General features: G+C 50.9%; 2 protein-coding genes across 2 annotated transcripts in view; both read right to left on the reverse strand.

Moving 5' to 3' along the window:
* Window positions 1-5,506: 5,506 nt before the first annotated feature.
* Window positions 5,507-7,096, reverse strand: KCNA6 (potassium voltage-gated channel subfamily A member 6). The gene has a single exon (XM_032646063.1). The coding sequence runs from the start codon at window positions 7,094-7,096 to the stop codon at window positions 5,507-5,509; it is 1,590 nt and encodes a 529-aa protein (XP_032501954.1).
* Window positions 7,097-17,098: 10,002 nt separating this feature from the next.
* The window catches only part of GALNT8 (polypeptide N-acetylgalactosaminyltransferase 8), a 34,233-nt gene continuing 32,101 nt past the window's right edge, over window positions 17,099-19,230 (reverse strand). The window contains 2 exon segments of the mRNA XM_032646987.1: window positions 17,099-17,130; window positions 17,851-17,971. Coding sequence (XP_032502878.1) covers window positions 17,099-17,130; window positions 17,851-17,971 — 153 coding nt within the window.

A 19,230-nucleotide genomic window follows, 5' to 3' on the forward strand; every position in this document is an offset into this window, starting at 1 on the left:
TTTTCCTTCCCTAAGTGACCTTGACAAGCTAGAATTAGACCAAACTTTGCTTCCCGGGGCAATAACGCACAGTCAAAGCCAATCAGAGCTGGCCCGGAGGTCCCAGCCAGATTGTCCCGGGAGGACGGTGTTCTCTGGAAATGTATCTTGGCATTTATGGAGAGATGCCGGGGGACAAAACACTGCCAAAAGCGAGGGCTCAGCCAGGGGAGAGAAGGCATGATAAACAGCAGGACTGGAAGGTGTCATGCGAGGAAAAGCAGGGCAGGGGTCGGGGGTCGTGGTGAAGGAAGGGATTAGCGAGCGGAAGGCAAGTAGGAGCAAAAGAGGAATGACAGGGACTTCCCGGGGGGGCCAGTGGCTAAGACTCCGCACTCCCAACGCAGGGGGCCCGGGTTCGATCCCCGGTCAGTGCACTAGATCCCACACGCTGCAACTAAGACCTGGCTCAGCCAAATAAATAAATAAATATTTTTTTTAAAAAAAGAGAGAGAGCGAGGAATGACATCCGATGAGCGCTCTTGGAGGAGGACGAGCTAAGGGAAGACTCTCACCCCCTACTTCTTCTGTTTCCTGGAAGCACCACAGCCTGCGGGGCCCCATCAGCAGCTGGAGGATGGGGACCCGGCCAGGAGAAAAACACCTTGACTCCTGTGTAATTTCTTAAGGAATTCTGAGTTTCCAGGTACAGAGGTAAGGTGGAGGTTTCTGCATTTGGTTCAGTACATGCTAACCAGGCTCTGTACGGACCAGGAATGGCTCGGCCTGTCTTCAGAGCCAAAAGAAAGGGGCATGCCAGTCCCACAAAGGTTTCATTGTCAAAATTCAGAACAAAAGAAAACAAACAGTTCTTGGCACTGGAAGGGAGGAGCAGGCAGCAACTGTATGAAAGTTCTAAAGTGTCCCCGTGTGGCAGAGAAAAAAACTGTCATTCCATCCTGAATACGCAGTCTGGTCCATCTTTAGAGAGGCTTAACCTCTAGATTTATAAACCAAAGCATCTCCCAGACAAGAGGTGAAACTCTGAGGTTATTAGTCTCACGCCACTTTTTTTTTTTAACAATTCAGTGACTCTTTCGGGTTGCCTTATAGAGCTGTACAACTGTCACCACAATCCTCGTTTAGAAAATGTTCCTTTTACCCTCCAAAGGCCGCCTGATATCCTGATGCAGGCGGGACTCAGCCTCCACGACCTCCAGCAAGGAGATGCACAAGCTTCCCTCTGGACTGGTTGGTGAACCTTATCCCACCATGCCAAGGAGCGTCCCCCGCACCTCGCACCACTGACATTTATGTCCTTTGCTTTTCTTCTGCCTTCAGGGGACAAGAGAGGCAGCTCTGAGACCCTTCGAGTGAATTAAGGGCAGTCAGAAGGTCGCCCTTGAATGAAGCCTTTTTCTAGTCTAATTCCAAGCTATGCCTTCCTCCTAAGCCCTCTTTTCTGTGTTTATTTCACTCTTTCCACTGTGCCATTGTCTTGAACCTTTCTGTAAGCTCCTTAAGGTTGTGGACCCTGAGGCGAGCATAGTCCCGTGCTACACAATCAAAGTATTTCTCTGAAATGTACTGCTATCAGGTTCCTTCTCTCTCTCTCTCCTTCTCTATTTTATCCTTGCAGATTCAAGAAATTTTGTCCGAGACATCTTCTAAACCCACAGCAATCTCACCTTGCTCCAGAAGCTCGGGACTCTGCCCACAGAGGTGAGTACCCTAGGAAAGGATGCTGTACCAAGCTGACAGGAAAAAGGGGGTCCTCCAGCTGGAGAACAACCTTCTGAGCAAACACCCTAGGTCACAGCCGTCCTAGAGTCCAAAGAGCAATCTCAAGGGAAATGCCCCAAGGTGCTCCCAGCCCCTGAGAATGTAAGAGAGAGACAGAGAGAAAGATACACAGAGGAGGAAGAAGAAGTTCAAACAGCAGATGGGGGAAAATCAGAGATGTGAGAACGAAACACAAGGCAGAGGAAGTGACACTGAATAGAAGAAGGAAGGGGAAAGTATAGAGAAAAGGGGGTGATTAGAAGGGGATGAGGGGTTACTTTCCTGGTGGTCCAGTGGGTAAGACTCTATGCTTCCAGGGCAGGAGGCCTGGGTTCAATTCCTGGTCGGGGAACTAGATCCCACGCGCGTACCACAACAAAGACCCGGCGCAGCCAAAATAAATACAAAAATTATATATATATGCAGGGGATGAAGGAGGGAGGTACCAGTGTGGGAACAGAAACAGAGAAGGAGAGTAAAGTAGATGCAGATAAAAACACACAGAGAGCGAGGTGGCCGCTGAGGAAAGGAAACCAAAGCCTCCACCCTCCCCGAGACACACTCTCTCCCACCCTCTCTCTGGCCCTTCCCACCCCTGTTCCCACTTGGCCTGAAGGATATTCCCCAACAGGAGAACCTACCTCGGGTGCAAAGACGGCCAGCTGTCCCCTTCTCTCCTGGGGCTGATCTGGCAGGAGGCACCTCCCACGTCTCAGCCGAGCTTCACAGATCCAGGAAGACCTCTGGGCGCTCCTGTGGGCCCGAGTCAGGCGTAACGATGACCTGAACCCCTCTGCTGGCAGCTGCGAAATCACCACCCCAGCTGTCACGGCAACACCGGGCGCAGATTGTCGTGGCGCTCAGGGAGCAAAATCCATGTCAAGAGGCTCAGAGTCAGAGGGGGTCACTTGGCAGGATCCTTCACAGGAACTAGGTCAGGTCACAGCCTCTCAGTTTTTCTTCGACATCTCAAGATTAACCACCAATGAGATTCCTCCCAAGAGCTAGACTGTTCCTTGGGAAGCAGAAGCATCATTTCTCTGTCTCTCTCAGCGCTGGGAGGAGCCTCTCTCTGAGGACGTGAGTGCCCCGCAGGGCTATTATGGACTAAAACTAGTATGACCCTTGGCGAGGCCCAGCTTGACTACCTCGGGAGAAGCTAGTCCCCTCCAAGGCCATTTCAAAAACAATAACACGGACATTGCTTTAACCGGCAGTTGCTTGGCATTCAAGTTTCTGAAGACTCAGGGGTGGGATGGGGCAGCTTCAGCGACTGGGTGGGGAAGCCAGGAAGAAAGGTCCAGATAGGAAGCTTTGGGGACCTGCTTCCCCTTCATTTTCCGAAGGTCACGCATCCCTGTCCTAGCCCTACCAGCCCCTAAAGCCATATGTGAGAGGCGTCCCCCTTTCAGAAGCTGGGAATACGTAGTCTCCTGTTCTCCCTGGCTGCCCAAATCAGAAGATGGAGAGAACAGTCTGGAAGGTTGCTACGGCAACCAGAGTCCCTGGAGAGCCCAGCTCTCCATAAACCCTTTACTTTCGGGCATGCTCTGACTTGAAAAGGAAATGGTGATGAGGATGACACATACATACATACAGAGACACATGCATACGTGTTCCAACATTACCCTCGCTGGGAGCATCGCTTTTGCCTCTGCGTGGGCCTTCTCTTTCCCCCGAATTGCCAGGAGTAATATTCCAGAAGACATTTGGAAACCTGGCATTTTATGGCCTCAGAGCAAGTGTCTGAAACAGAGCATCTCCTACTGCATTTCAGGTTTGGAGAAGCCAAGCCCCCAATCAAGATGATGGTGTCTGGCCCTAAAACGATCCCACTGGATCGCTCCAAAAAGAGCATCCTCCTTGCCAAAAGGTAAGAAGAAAGACCAAGGCCCGGTTCGAGAGGCTAGGGAGGGATTTAAAGAGCTAATGGCCCAGAATGGTCTGTGCATGGGCTCTGGATCCAAGACAGGAACTCTCAGGGGAGGCCTTGCCTATGGGGGATGGGGAAACGTGGTAATGAACTAGAAACCATTACGGAAGTTCACACATTTGCATAGCATCATCCCCAGCCTCCCAGATGAGTTCACGGGCCATTCCCCATGAGGTGGGGGTGGGGGGGAAGACATGAATGTTCCCATTGAATGGGTGGGGAGACTGAGGCACAAAGAGGGACTGTGGCACCCAAGTTACCCTGTAAAGTGTGGCAACATCCGGACAGTGTCTCTCAAGAAAACCCTCAAGAGGCTGTCCCTCATAAGTTTGCTCTTTGAGAAAAGAGTTTTTAAAAAATTCTTATCAAGGAGCCTTAAAGCTTAGTTTATAAAATTAAAAACTCATTAACAGTCCTTCCGGTTTCTGAACTGTACCCAGGAGAGCTCAGAACAGTACATCACAGTTGATCAAGGCAACAAATGAATGACAGTGTGATGAGGGGACAGAAACAGGGGCTCACAACGGAAGAAGATGACTCGGTCTAAGTGGCACCTTACCAGTGAGAGCTGTGGGCTGCAGCTCCAGGGCCAGAGCAGGAGAATGTTTGCTTGACTCAGCAAAAACCTCTAACAGTGAGGCCGTCGGCAAAGGAATAATGCTTCTTCCTTACTCTAAACCACCTGTCTCATTGCCCACGAAATGGAAAAAAAACAAACAAAAAAAAGCCCACCCTAGCATCCAATGTGTGCTTCTACCTGTCTGTGGGTTTAGGCTGGAGTCTGCTTCAGAAAGCCTTCAACAGCAATCCTAAGTCAGACTCCCAGGAAGAAGGGTGGAGGACTAGAGAGGGTCGGGGGAAGCGAGGGAGAGAAATTTGCTATCTGCGGAAGACTCCTCTGCTCCCGTAGATGGCACTGTCTCCATGGCACCTCCCTTCTGATAAGCGGTCAAGCCAGGTGCTTGATTATATTCAGCCATTTCTCCCAGCTCTGTGGGTTCCCCTTTGCCAGTTCCTCTGCACAGGAAGAGTATTTGGCTCTGAGAAGGAGCCTTCCTGGAAGCTCGAGAGAGTCAGGGGATCAGAGTGGGGAGAACGAAGTGCAGACTGATGTGTCTACCGTGCCAGATGGCACCTGGAAGAATCCATTGGCCCCTTTGGTCCAGGACTGACTCTCATATCCTCCAAACGGCCAAGTGTAATTGTAGTTTCTCTAATTCCAACCAAGATTAGAGATGTATAGCATATTATCAGGCTGGGCAGCTGGAGGCTCTCCCAGGGGTCCTCTTCAGGATGACCAGCTGGTGTTACAGGGCGCTGGAGGAAAACAAAGGAGGAGTACTGTTTCTGTCCACCCGTTTCTGCCAGTTACCATGTGGCCAGAAGCTAAGACAGGTGCATGCCCCAAAGCCACAGATGCTAAGGAGAAAAAGGACCCCGGTGTGCCTGGTTTCCATCCTGTCAACGTCACTCTTCCTAGAGATATTACAAGTCCCAGACATGAAAAATCAGAGTCTTGAGGGACGAAGGTCAGATGGAAATCTCATCCATGTGACAGAAGATGGGCACGAATGGGTGGTACTGTTAGAGTTTGGAAAATGTCGCTTAGATGGAGAAACCTTGGCTGCTGCAGGGGTCAAGTAACAAGACTGAGAGTCCAGGTGTGTGGTCCTGGCGCCAGCCACTGGGTGTGGGGGCGGGGGGGTCAGGAAGTCACCTGGAGCTGGGGTGCGAGTAGTGAAGAATGACAAGGAGCCCTAAGGGATTGTTTGTTCAGTGTCCTTCCTTCCGTGCAGGCCCGGCCTGCATCCGTCAAACTTCGGTGAGCATCCTTTTCTCTGCATATGCCCGATGTGGAGTGGGAAAGTAGCTGGGTCTCCGCTCCCGGGTGGCCTCCGAGAATTCAGGCTTGCCAAGTCCGTTGTCAGCTGCCTTCAGGTCTGGGGCAGGCTGCCCACAAGTGACGTGGGTGTACTGGCCTTGTTCTTCCTGCTCGGTCTCCCGGTGGTAGAAGTAGTTGAAGTTGGAGACGATGACGGGCACGGGCAGAGCGATGGTGAGGACCCCGGCGATGGCACACAGCGAGCCCACGATCTTGCCCCCCACCGTCATGGGGTACATGTCCCCGTAACCTACTGTGGTCATGGTAACCACTGCCCACCAGAAGGCATCCGGGATGCTGGGAAAGAGCGAATCATCATCGTCGGCCTCTGCGAAGTAGACGGCGCTGGAGAAGAGGATGACTCCGATGAATAGGAAGAAGATGAGCAGACCCAGCTCCCGCATGGACGCCTGCAGGGTCTTGCCCAGGATCTGCAGCCCCTTGGAGTGGCGGGACAGCTTGAAGATGCGGAACACCCGGACCAGGCGGATCACTCTGAGGATGGCCAGGGACATGGCCTGCTGCCCGTTCTGGCCGCCGCCTCCACTGGCGGACTGCTGTCCCTGCTGCTGCACCAGCTCGGTGCCCAGGGTGATGAAGTAGGGGAAGATGGCCACCAAGTCGATGATGTTCATGATGTTGCGGAAGAAGGCTGGCTTGCTGGGGCAGGCGGAGAAGCGCACCAGCAGCTCGAAGGTGAACCAGACAATGCACAGCGTCTCCACCAGGAAAAAGGGGTCGGTGAAGAAGGAGCCCCCAAGGGTACTTAGTGGGGATGAGCCCCCTGCCACCATTCCCCCCGCGGTGATGCCAGGATGAAATGTATAGGAATCGTCTTCATCCTCCTCTTCCTCCTGGCTACCCCTGGACACCGGGGAGACACCACCACCATTGCTTCCACCTCGACCATCTGCGCGGAACTGCGGCAGCGTCTCCAGGCAAAAGATGACAATGGAGATGAGGATGACCAGAACCGAGACGATGGCGATGCCCCGGGCGGGCCCCGAGCTCTCCGGGTACTCGAAGAGCAGCCACACCTGGCGCTGGAAGGGCTGGGAGGGCAGTGGCTTCTCGTCCACGCCACCCTCGGGCAGGCAGCCCTCGTCCTCGCGGAAGGCAGCCAGGGCCTCGTCCCCGAGCTGGTAGAAGCGGATCTCCTCCAGGAAGATGTCCAGCGGCACGTTGACCGGCCTCCGCAGCCGGCCCCCCGACTGGTAGTAGTAGAGGATGGCGTCGAAGCTGGGCCGGTTGCGGTCGAAGAAGTACTCGTTCCTCAGCGGGTCGAAGAAGCGGACGCGGCGGCCGGGGTCCCCCAGGAGCGTGTCGGGGAACAGCGACAGGGTGCGCAGCTGCGTCTCGAAGCGCAGCCCGGAGATGTTGATGACCAGCCGCTCGCTACTACAGCAGCCGCCGCCGCCGCCGCCGCCGGCCTCCGGGAAGTCTCCGGCATCCTGTTGCTCGCCCTCCGGCCCACGGACCTCCCCCGGCGCCGCCAACGTAAGGGATTTCTCCGATCGCATGTCCCCTCCGCGGTGCGCTCCCCGCCACTAGGACGGCGCCCACGACACGACCTCCCGGGCGCGCCGCCGCCTCCCAGCTCTCGGCGGCGCCTTCTTTTCGGGGTGGGGCTCGCGGTACGACCGACGTCGGGTCCCTAAGCCCCGAAGCCCTGGTCTTCGCCGGGCTAGGTCTGGGGAGGTGACCTGGGCGCGGAGGGTTCGGCTCTGCGCCCCTAGTTATCCGCGCCCGATGCTAGATACAGCTTGTGGTACCTGGAACCGCAGCCTGGCGCGTGTGCAGCTGGACGCCAGGAAAGAAGCGTGGCTTCGCGCCCCCGCCCTCCCCAGACTGGGCTCCGGGACGCGGGGGTCCGCCCTCCAGACCGGTCAGCACGTCCCAGCTCCCGCGGCGCTCCTCCAGCAGCTCCAGACCCCCGGCCGCCGCTGGGACCCGAGCGCCAGATGCGCCTCCCTCCGGCTCGGCCAAGACGCCTGGCGGGGCTCGGCCTCCGCCCTACGGCCACTGCGGGCTCCACTGGCCAAGGTCGCCGTTCCCGCCGCCGCGGCCGCCACCGCCTCCCTACGAGCCGCGCCGCTGGCCTGCGAGAGGGCCCTGGGGCCGCCCCGGCGCCGGGGCGCGCGGACCCACCTCCCCAGCCCTTGTGCCTTCGCTGCAGCCGCCGCAGCTGCAGCGGCTCGGCTCTCCGCTCTGCCCTTCCTTCCCAACACACTCTCTCCAAGTGACGTGGCAGGCCCCGCCTGCTGCCCCCTCCCACCCCACTCGCGCATCACACCCCTTGCCCGGCCAGGGGCCGCGCGAGCCAGGGCGCGGCGAGCGGACGCACCCTCACCTCTCCAGTAATCTTTCCCGCGCTCTCCTGGCACGCCTCTCCCTCCCGCACGTCCACATCCACGGCCCTCTAAACAGGCGCAGGTACCCTAATGCCACACACCCCCGCCCCGGCAAGTCGCTCTTCTCTTTTCGGTTTAGGGAGCTGACCTGCGCAGTGCATCTCATCAATAAGAAAACACCCCTCAGCGCCCCCGCCCCCGCGCCCCATGGCACAGAGTTCTGTGCCTCCACTCACCCAGAAATTTAATGAAAGAAATCAAATTATATTTTGTCCTTCTGTATTTACGAAGACCTATTTGCCGGCTTCTCCAATCTCTACTTAAAAAAAAAAAAATTGAGGAAGCATGTTTTGATGTCTTGAGAGCTTCCAATTTAAATTGTACTCCAATGTCAGTCCCCAGAGAATCCCATACCTCCCTTTGCAAACCCGGGAGGGCGAGGCCGCCATTCTCCCGGGATTGCAAAGTGATAGCAGGGAAAAGGGTAGGAAGCCGCTGGTTGCCTTTTCCAACAGAAGTTTTCCAAGGGAGTTCTGGGAGTTTGGGCAGCAGCCCCAGTGAAGAAAGAACCAGAAGATGGTGGCAGCTCAGAGGTAGCATAGCCCAGGGAAGTACATCCTGGAATTCGTAAGCTCCCAGCCTCCCTGGGAAGGAATCCGGAGTGAATGAGAAAAGGGAGTGGGAAGGGGGGAGTGGAAAGGGCATGTTGATTAGACTAACAGCTACACTTCCTGAGCACTTAATATGTACCGGCCACCTCCCAGGTGCTTCACCTGCACCACCTCACTCCCTCTTCACAATCCTATGGGAAAGATGGCCTCTGTTCCTCAGTAATGTTACAGCGAAGACCCACCTGGCAGTATTTGGGTAGGGACCCAAGTTTGTTGTAGAGACTCTTCCCCTAACTCTCCAGGAGGGAGAAGGTAAGAATGGTTTTCCATCCATTTCTACCAGAGGCCCTATCGTCTTCCATCACTGGTTCACACAGGTTGGGGTCTGCTGGGGGAGCTTTGGTCTGAACTTTTCACACTGCCACTGCCAGGTAGGGTTGACGTTTGCTTCTCTGTGCTTCATTTTCCCCCTTTCAGAGTGGCTGTGGACAAAATAGGTTGCTGACAACCAGAAGGCGTTTGTATGTAGCTTCTTGTGCTCTTAGATCATTGGTAAGAGTTCATGGATGATACTGATGGAAATGATACATAAAGGTACTCTCAAACAGCAAGATTCATGTGAGAGCTCTTTGTATTGCATGGAGTGTTTTAAAACCAGAGTGATTCACCCCCAGCGCGGTGGGGGCGGGGCGGGGGGAGATGGCGAGGAGGGAACTAAGTGTCCTGGATGTTTAGGGCAGAGGTCAAGTGGTGAGTGGGTAGGAGACAGGCTGCCACATCACCGCTTCATTCTCCAGTCTGGTCCCTCACCAGGCCTGCAGGGCAATCGTTCTTCCCCTTCTTTTCTTTGCTTATCCTGTCCATTTCCACTCCCTCCTCTCAGCTTGCATGTTTCAGTGAATGGCGAGAGAGCAAGTGTACCCAGTCTCTCAGTCAATATTTTAACTATTCACAGGCTCCGTAATTAATCAATTTAAACTTTGCACTATTAAGTTGCTCCATTAAAAAAAAAGAGAGATTTTAAGGAAAGAAAGGGAACCTACATATAAGCTGTGTTATATAAGTATATCATATATTATATGATATACTTATATCATATAACATAAGTATTATATAACATAGAAGATACTCTTTTTTACCCATGTCCAATTATCTGTAATTCTTTTCCAGGTGGTAAATTGACTCACTCATGGTCCCTTTTGTCGTCTTTGGTGGTCAGTTTTTACAGTGAAATATTCATTTGGATGTTTGTTTTCATCATTGCCATTTTTATCCACGAGGTTATCAACTAGGTCAGTAACTCTTCCAAACAAACCTTGGAGAAACGTGGGAAGGAACCTGCGTTCTGACAGGAGGGTGCACAGTCTGACGCAGTGGAAGGAATAGCCCTTTGAATACCACTTGGGTTAAGGCTGCCAAGCTACAGGCAGAGCTGATGCTCCATGGTTACTTTGGCATGCACCCCACAAGGCTCTGCCCCAAGACAGGTTTCACTGTGCACCAGGAGTTTCCCCTGGAGGGAAAACCCATTAGCAAGTTCATGAATTAGAGCTCTGTTTTTAGTTCTTTTGTGAAAGAGACTCATTTCTTAGCTTTAGAAAAGCCCTTTTTTCTAGATCTTTCCTCTCAAGCAAATATTAAGCGTGAGTAAAATCACACCTTTGGAAGTGCCAGTTCCTATGTGAAGGAAGACAGGAAGAATAACCCCATCCATAGACTGCAACGCCACCTCCAGTGACGGGTGAACATTTCCCCAGAGTTCACTGAGCCCCAATTTCATGAAACCATAGGCTTTTCTAATTGTATCTAAATCCAGACATTTTCGCTAATGGTAGGAACCATTCATTTATTTAACAAGCTTTCATTGAGAAGCCACTGGGTGCCCACCATGTGCCAGGTGCTGGGGATTTAGAAGTGATCTGGACAACCCACCTGCTCTTATGAGCTTACATTTTCGCGCAATAAGTACATGACGTTCTAGATAGAAAATGTTAACAGTAAACAATAAAGAAGATATTTACATATTGTAGTAAATGCTCTGACGAAAATAAATGGGATGCTGAGTCAGAAATGAACCTGGGGATTCTGCTTTGAAGAGGGTGGTTGGGAAATTTCCCTCTGAAGAGGTAATATTTCAACTGAGAAGTCAAAGATGAGAATAAGCCAGACTTGCTAGAAGCAGGGAAGAGCATTCCGGGCAGACAAGTTCAAAAGCTCTGAGGTAGACAGGTCATGGGTGTTCAAGATGATAACAAAAGCCATGTGCTGGGAGGAGAATGGGCAGCAGGGAGAGATGTACAAGATGAGGCTGAAGAAGGAGCGAGGGGTAGGTCTTACAGGGGGCAGTGTTCAGGTGTTATCTTAGGGTGTTGGTTGTGAAGCCAATGACGGTTCTCAAGAGGAGAAGAGACATGACATGATTTACGTAGAGGCTGTGGGGGAATGAATTACAAAGCCACAAAAGAAAAAATCGGGGGACCAGGAAATTGCAGTGATTTGGGGAAAAGATGATGATGACTTGGACTAGAGAAAAGGTAGGGTGTATAGAGATACAGAGGGAGGGGGTGGGGTTGGGGAGATGTTTAGGAGATAGAATTAGCAGGAACTGGTGATGGATAGGACATGAGAAGTAAACAGTGAATGCCAGGTTTGGGATTTGAGCAACCAGGTGGGTTGGTGGTGCCATTTATTGAGAAAGGGAAGATGAGAAACTAAACAGCTTGGGATCAATCAAGACCCATATCGTTTTTAGACATATTCACTTGGAGAGGCAAATGACACATGTGAACGAAGACCTCAAGGAGGCGATGGTTTATCCACGTCTAGAATATGGTAGAGAAATGTATGATTTACGAATTTAAAATATTTAGAAGTATTTAAACCCCTGGCATTAACGTCTCCTAGAGAAACAGAATATGAACGATGAAGAGAAACATAATCAGGACCAAGTCCTTCACAGCAGTCTACAAGTTACCATTCAAGTTCAGGAAGAAGAGGAACCAGCAAAGAAGACCAAGGGGTTTTCAGTGGAAAGGAAAGGAAACCAAGAGAAAGGATTGCCCTGGAAACCAACAACTGGGACCAGACCCCAGGGGTCCCATCCTCCCACACCCATGCAGACCTTCCAGCTGAAAACATATCTACATCAAATTAGGAGCACATGGTGGGAATAAAATGGTACCAATAGGGAGGAACCACCTAAAAATGGACGTATGTGCCAAGATGAGCAGATAAAATGTGGCAGATAATTTGACAACCATTTACATTTTTATCTTTGCCTTAACATGTACTTACCCCAGGTATATAAATGACCTCTCTATATAAAGGTATATAAATATATATATATATATATATATAGAGAGAGAGAGAGAGAGAGAGAGGTATATAAAAAAACCTCTATTTCACAGGGTTCTTTGATTACATTTTCTACTTTGCTCTGTGTGTGCTTATCATCACCCCAGGAATAAGATCCTTGAAGTTTTCCTTTGGGGAGACTTAGCCTTGTTTCTCTGAGTAATCCCTGTGAATGGTCCTTCTCGCTGCCCTGTCTCTCACAGACACCTTTGGAAGGAAGGAACGGTAAGTGGTCAGCTTCCTCAGTTCCTACCTGTGCACAAGTATGTATACACACATCCTCCCTAAGAAGAATCACCCCCCTCTCTAGGTTTCCACTGCAGATGGTTTAGGAAAGGGATGATGAGTCAGACAACGTGTCTCATGACCATTTCCCTCCCTCTGGGCCTTCCCTGGGACTAAAGTGACAAGGGGAAGGACAAGTGTAAACACATATCTTGTAGATAAGCGTCAGTTATAATTCGCTGCTTGGCCACAGTTTTTGATGATGATGATGACGATGATGGTGACGGACTCAACTACAAAGTGTGACGGAGATGAGGCCCGAATCCACTAGAGAAAAATCTAACAGATTTTAGTTGAGTGAAGCTGTATATTGGGAGAAGAATGCATTAGACATCTGCGTCTTGCAAATCAACAGCCCTAGGAAATGACTACCCATGCCAAAAAGTAAATCTATAAAGAACGTTTGGGACTTCCCTGGTGGTCCAGCGGTAAAAAAATTCACCTTCCGATGCAGGGGACCGGGGTTTGATCCCTGGTTGGGGAGCTAAGATCCCACAGGCCACGGGGCAACTAAGCCCGTGTGCCACAACTACTGAGCTCACGCATCTCAAGGAGAGAGCCCGCATGCTGCACACTACAGAGCCCACCCGCCCTGGAGCCCACACACCGCAACTAGAGAGAAGCCCGCGAGATGCAACGGAAGGTCCCACGTGTCGCAGCTAAGACCCGACGCAGCCAGAAAAAAAAGAAGAAAGAACGTTTTACCAGTCAGGGAGGATCCAAGAGCACGTGTTAGTACAAGTTTGCAGCTTGTACTTCTTCATCCCATTCCCCTACCGTGGCATCATTAGTGCTATTTTCCACATGTCTCCGGCTCTCTCCCTTTCAGGAAGGTGGGGAACTGTGTACTCTAGCTCAGTTGTGGTCGGACCAGCCAGTGGTTCTAACCCATGAGCCGTAAGCAGAAGTGATGCGTGTCATTTCTGGACCCAAATATTTAACTCAAGCCTCTAGAGCTTTCTTTATCCCAGCCACAACGGCCAGAATCACCCATGATGGTGGCTGCCCTGGCAGAGTGAGGTGGGTTCCAGAGTGAGGTGACACGGGACAGGACCCCCAGACAAAGCAACAGGAACGTAGCATGAGCAAGAAAACAATCTTCTGTCGTTCTAATTCTCTGATACTGGGGGATGGATTTGTTACCGTGGCATAATCTAGTCTATCCAAACTGATCCACAATGATACCCAGAATCGAGAAGGTGCTGTAACCAAAAGCTAAAATTTGCGTCATTGGTTCAGGGGCCAGATAATGGGCAGTAAAGACACTTCATTGGAGGCTGTTATGGACTACCTATGTCCTGAGTGGCAAAATATTTGAAAAACTGTTGCCTGTGATAACTTAGAAGGCAGATAGCATACCTAAAAACTGACACATCTATGAAGAGGTTAGAAAACAGACTGTTAGTATCACAGGGTGGCTACCATTGGCAAGCAGAGCTGAAATGGACAAGAGAGAGTCTGGAAATGTGGGGATCTTCAGGGTTGGCAGAGGCCACAGCTGCTATTCCCAGTCAGATGTAAATAAAAATTGAAAGGCCTCTGTGGCAGGAGGGCTGATCAGGACTCAGTCTTGCTTCGTGGAACAAATCTATCGTAGAACAGTCATGCCCATTGTTAATACCTCTGAAGGAAATAAGGTGTTTTACAAAAACCTAATTAAAGTTGTGGCTTCCAAAAAAAATATTATTTGAATTAAACAAAGTGGCTTGTGGGGAGGGGAAGGAACTAGAGATGTGTAACCTCCCACAGAAAACTAATAGGCTCAAATTATCCACTGTTAGGTTGATCTCAAGAAGAACCATGGGTGTGGTTATTGACTAGGGGCACAGAGAGCTGCCTGGACAGATAGAAGAAAGCCTAAGATGATTTACATCAGTCATACCGCCAAAGAACCACGACCTGGACTAAACCATTCAGGACTGTTCAAGACTTGAAACAACTTTTAGGCCCCTAAATTTTGTGTGTGTGTGTGTGTGTGCGGTACGCGGGCCTCTCACTGCTGTGACCTCTCCCATTACGGAGCACAGGCTCCGGACGCACAGGCTCAGCGGCCATGGCTCACGGGCCCAGCCGCTCTGCGGCATGTGGGATCCTTCCAGACTGGGACACGAACCCGTGTCCCCTGCATCGGCAGGCGGACTCTCAACCACTGCGCCACCAGGGAAGCCCAGGCCCCTAAATTTTTATGGTCAGGAAGCAGACAGAGAAACTTGCTCAGTCCCCAAGAAACATATCACCTGCAACGCTCATCTCAGACAGGACCAAGGAAGATGACAGAGAAAAAGTGTGTTCCAGAGGGAGAAGCCAGGGGATAGAGAACAGTGAGCTGGGAATCCCTCCCAAGCAGCCACAAGAGCTCCTAATTTTGCTAAGTGGAGTTCAGAACCACAGCAGTCCAGTGATGGCCACACTGCTTCCATCTCTCCCCCTTCTGAACGGGAATATTTATTAAGGTTATCTTATTCCAAATCAACCCTTGTCCATCGTGTTGTGAGAGAGGGAAAGATAACATGTCTTTGGTTCTCTGAGTTTCTGAACTAGGAGTTGCCATGTCTGTAACTGATGTAGAGACCAGAACATGTCCCTCTGAACACAAAGACCTGCTACCTGCCGCTGGAGGTCCTAGACTTTGAGCTTGGTACCTGGAATGGATAGGACTTTCGTGTCGTCTCCCTTAGAGAGTGAGTAAGTGTATTTGGCCTGTGAGGGTCAAACATTTCACGATCAGGAGGGCAGATGATAGTAGGCATCGTTGCTATTTACCAAATATTTCCATCTCTCTACCTTCTGAGCACACGGTAGGTTTGTGTCCTTCCTGCTCCACGTACGGCGGGCCAGGGTCACGTGACTAGCTCCAGCCGATGCGCTGTGACATGTGTCATATCTGGCCTGCAGCACTGAGTTTCCCAAACTCTTTTCCTCTGCCATAACGATCCACAGCACTTGAGAAAGTGGCCGCTCCATCAACCTAGGGCCGCCAAGAATGCCAGTGAGGAATGCGTAGTCTGAGAAATAAATAATCCTTCAACAGAACCCACTGAGAGGTCTGGGATGTTTATTACTACAGCTTAACCTAGCCTCTCCTGACTGATACACCTACTTGTTTCCCTGCTTGGAGATACATACAACAGAGGTCATTAATGTTCTATTTTCTATGGCCACAAGAAAAAAATTGAACATAAATCATGAAATTCATTTCAAAAGCTTAATTTTGGTCAACTCTTTTGGTTTTTTTTGTTGGTTACTTCTCCCCCCACCATATCACGCTGCAGAGGGTATACTCAGAAAAGATAGAGGAAATATTTTCTGGCCTCTTCCACCACTGCAGTGAAGTAGAAGAAGTTCATGAAGAGATTGATCTGGAACCTTTGACACAGTTGAAGAAATTGTATCTCTTGTTGATTCTGCTCACTGCGGACTCCGTGAAGTAAAGAAGTTCTCTTAGGTCTGACGACAAATGAAAGGATTTTATGGTTATAAGAAAAATAAAGCCCAGGATACGGTTTGTGATGTAAGCCTAAGGCAAAGGAAGTTCAATTGCTTTGTGTCAAAACAGAAGTAAAATGGTTTTCCGTATCCCCCAAGGGTCAGGAATTGCAGGAACCTAAAAAGGAAGAAATTGCGAATTCCCTGGCGGTCCAGTGGTTAGGACTCGGCCCTTTCACTGCCGAGGGCACAGATTCGATCCCTGGTGGGGGAACTAAGATTCCACAAGCTACTTGGGGATCTAAGATTCCACAAGTCGCGTGGCATGGCCAAAAATTTTTAAAGAAAGAAAGAAAGGAACACAACACTGTAAAGCAATTGTACTCCAATAAAGATGTTTTTTAAAAAGGAAGAAAGGAAGAAAGAAAGCAAGAAAGAGAAGGAAGGAAGGAAGGAAAGAAAGAAAGAAAGAAAGAAAGAAAGAAAGAAAGAAAGAAAGAAAGAAAGAAAGAAAGAAAGAAAGAAAGAAAGAAAAGAAAGAAAGAAAGAAAGGAAGGAAGGAAGAAAGAAAGGAAGGAAGGAAGAAAGAAAGAAAGAAAGAAAGGAAGGAAGGAAGAAAGAAAGAAAGGGAGAGAGAAGGAGGGAGGAAAGGAGGGAAGAAAAGAAAAAAATAAAAAGGAAGAAATTAGAGAAGGTTGTCTGTCGAGTAGGACAGGTCCCAAAACAAGTGGGAAGGCAAGGTCTCAAAGACCTTGTGAGGTAGCCTGTCGGATGCAGAAAATGGAACTGGCATGTCTAATGTGTACTTTTAGGCTGTTTTCTCTTCTGGGCTTGGCTTCCCGTTCCAGTCTTGGAGAATGAAGGGGCTGCTTTGGAAGAAAAGATGGGGGAGATTAGGGAGGAGCCTACAGAAGGAGGAGACCCCACTAGCATCCCCCACTCCCCTCTCCCCTTTGCATGCAAATAGACAGATGGGAGCAGTAGGGTGAGGCTGGGGCAGCTTTGTGCCTGGTCCTTTCCAAAGCGTTTATGCTTCCCTCCCCCCAGGCACATTGCAAACAGAGAGCCACTGTCCCTTGCCCAGTGAGTCTAAGCTGGATGTAGCGGCGCCTCCAAGGTGCTGCTTCCCTTCCTGAGGAGCTAGGAGTGTGATTTTCATGTTCTGGTTCTTCTGCTTTCCCGATGGAATGAAATAGCTGGGGCTAAATAATGCAACATTCCCAGTCCACCGATGGTAGCTTCTCTTTTTTTAACTACAGCCTCTACTTCGCTCTGAAGAACAAATTATGTTTTATGGCCTTTTATAAAATATTCATCCTTCATACCAGTGCTCTCGGTGGCTCAGGAAGCCTGGAAATGGCCTGGGGTGAGGAGGACCTCATTTCCCCCAAGACACAATTCCCAGAGGCAGGTGGGCTCCGACCACAGGGGCCACTATGCTGGCCGCCCGGTTGGGAGCAAGGATTCCGGCATCCCGCTCCACAGAGCTGGACTTTCAGGACAGCCGGAAGTTGGGGGCCTCGGGGGCTGGAGGGGAGGAGGGTGAAAGGGAATCGTGCTGCTCTTCCTGGTGTCCCCACGCTTCGTGCCTGCCTTCTGAAGATGCTGGAGGCTCACCAAGCATCACACGATTCCTTCTCCTCCGCACCCTCTTTTCTGAAATGCATGTGTTCTGCCCCCCAGGCCCGGGTCCAGGACAGCAGCAAGGGGGCCAGAGTCCAGAGGAAGGGAGGCAGCAGTGTCCGGAGGGTGTGGTCGGGGTGCAGGGGGGAAGAGAGAGAGGTGACAGCTGTTTTCTCTCCATGTACGTTTCCCATCCAAGTGACCAAGGGGCACGGGTTCATAATAACATGAATAACGCCCTCAGTTGATCACGGTGCTTTACAGGGTGCAAAGGAATGTCACATCCAGAGCCTCGAGCACTGAAGTTGGAGTTGGGGAGCCCGGCTTCCAGGCCTGGGGTGTCCAGTGAACAGCCCACATGACTGCACTTCCCTGGACCTCGGTTTCCTCACTTGCACAGTGAGGGGTTTATACAAGAGGACTCTGGGGTCTAAGGTAAATTATAATCCTGGTTCGGCAACCCTCAGACTCTGGATGTGTGCTCCTAACCCTAGGTTGGTACCATTTCAGAGGGTCTCCAGGCATCTGCCACTGTAGGTAGAAAGAACCCCATTTTCTCCAGAAGCGACAGCATCAGCAGCTCCCGAGTAGTGCGGTTTTCCAACGCTGGTCTCACACGGCTACCCCAGGTGTCACCCGCCAGACCTTTCCCACGGCAGAGCGAGGAGTGGGTTCTAGGCACCCCTTCCCGCTGGCCCAAGACCTGATTCTTGGAGGTGACGCCCAGGAGGACGTGTGTCGCCAGCTGCAGGGACACGGCCACAGAGGCAGCGAGAGGATACACACACCCTCATCACCCAGATGCCACTTCCCCCCATCTTCGCACGCGTCCCTGCACCGCTCCCTATGGAGGCATGCTCATCTGAGAATAAGATGAAGGATCTACACTAACAGCCCAAATCTGGAGAGGTGAAAATTACAGGAGAGGACATTTCCAATGGATTTGCCATCACAACGTCTCAGAGTACTCTGTGTCTCTCATTTATCCCAAAACCTATCCAACTGGAAAGCGCAAATTAGCCAACGCGCACGTTTTCTATTAGCCAAGGCAACCGTATAGATAAGAACCTGCGCGTCCTGGGCTCCTCAAGCTGTATTAGCTGCTAAATAGATAGAATCCTCCCCTCAGTCCAGGGTGACCTGAGCAGAATCTATGAGTGGGGAGAGGACAAGACGGCAGCTCCTTGGGAGGGCTGTCTCTGTGCTGACTTATCTTGCTTTCATCACTTGATGCCCTGGCCATGCATACTGGTGACCTGAGAGGTAGCCATTCATCCACTTAGCACATAATCATCGAGCAGCTTCTGTGTACCGGGTACTGTGTTAGGTACTGGGTATAGAGTGTTGAATGAAATAGGCCTGACTGTGACCCTGACCCCCAGGACAGACTATCTAATGGGGGGGGGCAAAGTATATACATACAGACATAAGTGTATGGACACATGTGCACACACACACATGTATTTAGAGACAGACTCCTCAAGCAGCCCTAGCTGTTCGGGATTCAGCCATTCAAGTCGTTCCAACTGAGACCCCAGACACCACAGAGCAGATAACAGGACATCCCTGCTGCAACTCGTCTGAGTTCCCGAGCCCCAGAACTGTGAGCTGTAATGATACCAAAGTGATATTGGAAGACAGCAGGTGTCGGGTAACTTGTCTTGCAGCAAGAGATAACCAAACCCCTCGGAGAAGCCATGTAACCTGCAGAGAGTATCTCAGCTAAGAAGTTTTACAGTGGAGGTTCCAACCCAGCTGAGCTGTGAGGACAGACCACCTCCTGGGAAGTGAGTGGGATGGTAGAGCTCAGGGGAGCCCAGAACTTTCCTGAATGCAGAGTTAACCCTCTGTACTTTCTCTTCACACACACATATACACCCACACCCACACCCACACCCACATACACACATATACACACACACAAACACACATATACACACACCCATACACACACACTCACACACACATATACACACACCCATACATACACTCTCTCTCTCTCTC

Source organism: Phocoena sinus, chromosome 10, assembly GCF_008692025.1.
Source record: "Phocoena sinus isolate mPhoSin1 chromosome 10, mPhoSin1.pri, whole genome shotgun sequence".
Lineage (NCBI taxonomy): Eukaryota > Metazoa > Chordata > Mammalia > Artiodactyla > Phocoenidae > Phocoena > Phocoena sinus.

Bases quoted from the DNA above. Each gene is read 5' to 3' on its own strand.
- KCNA6 (XM_032646063.1), bottom strand. From the start codon at position 7,096: ATGCGATCGGAGAAATCCCTTACGTTGGCGGCGCCGGGGGAGGTCCGT.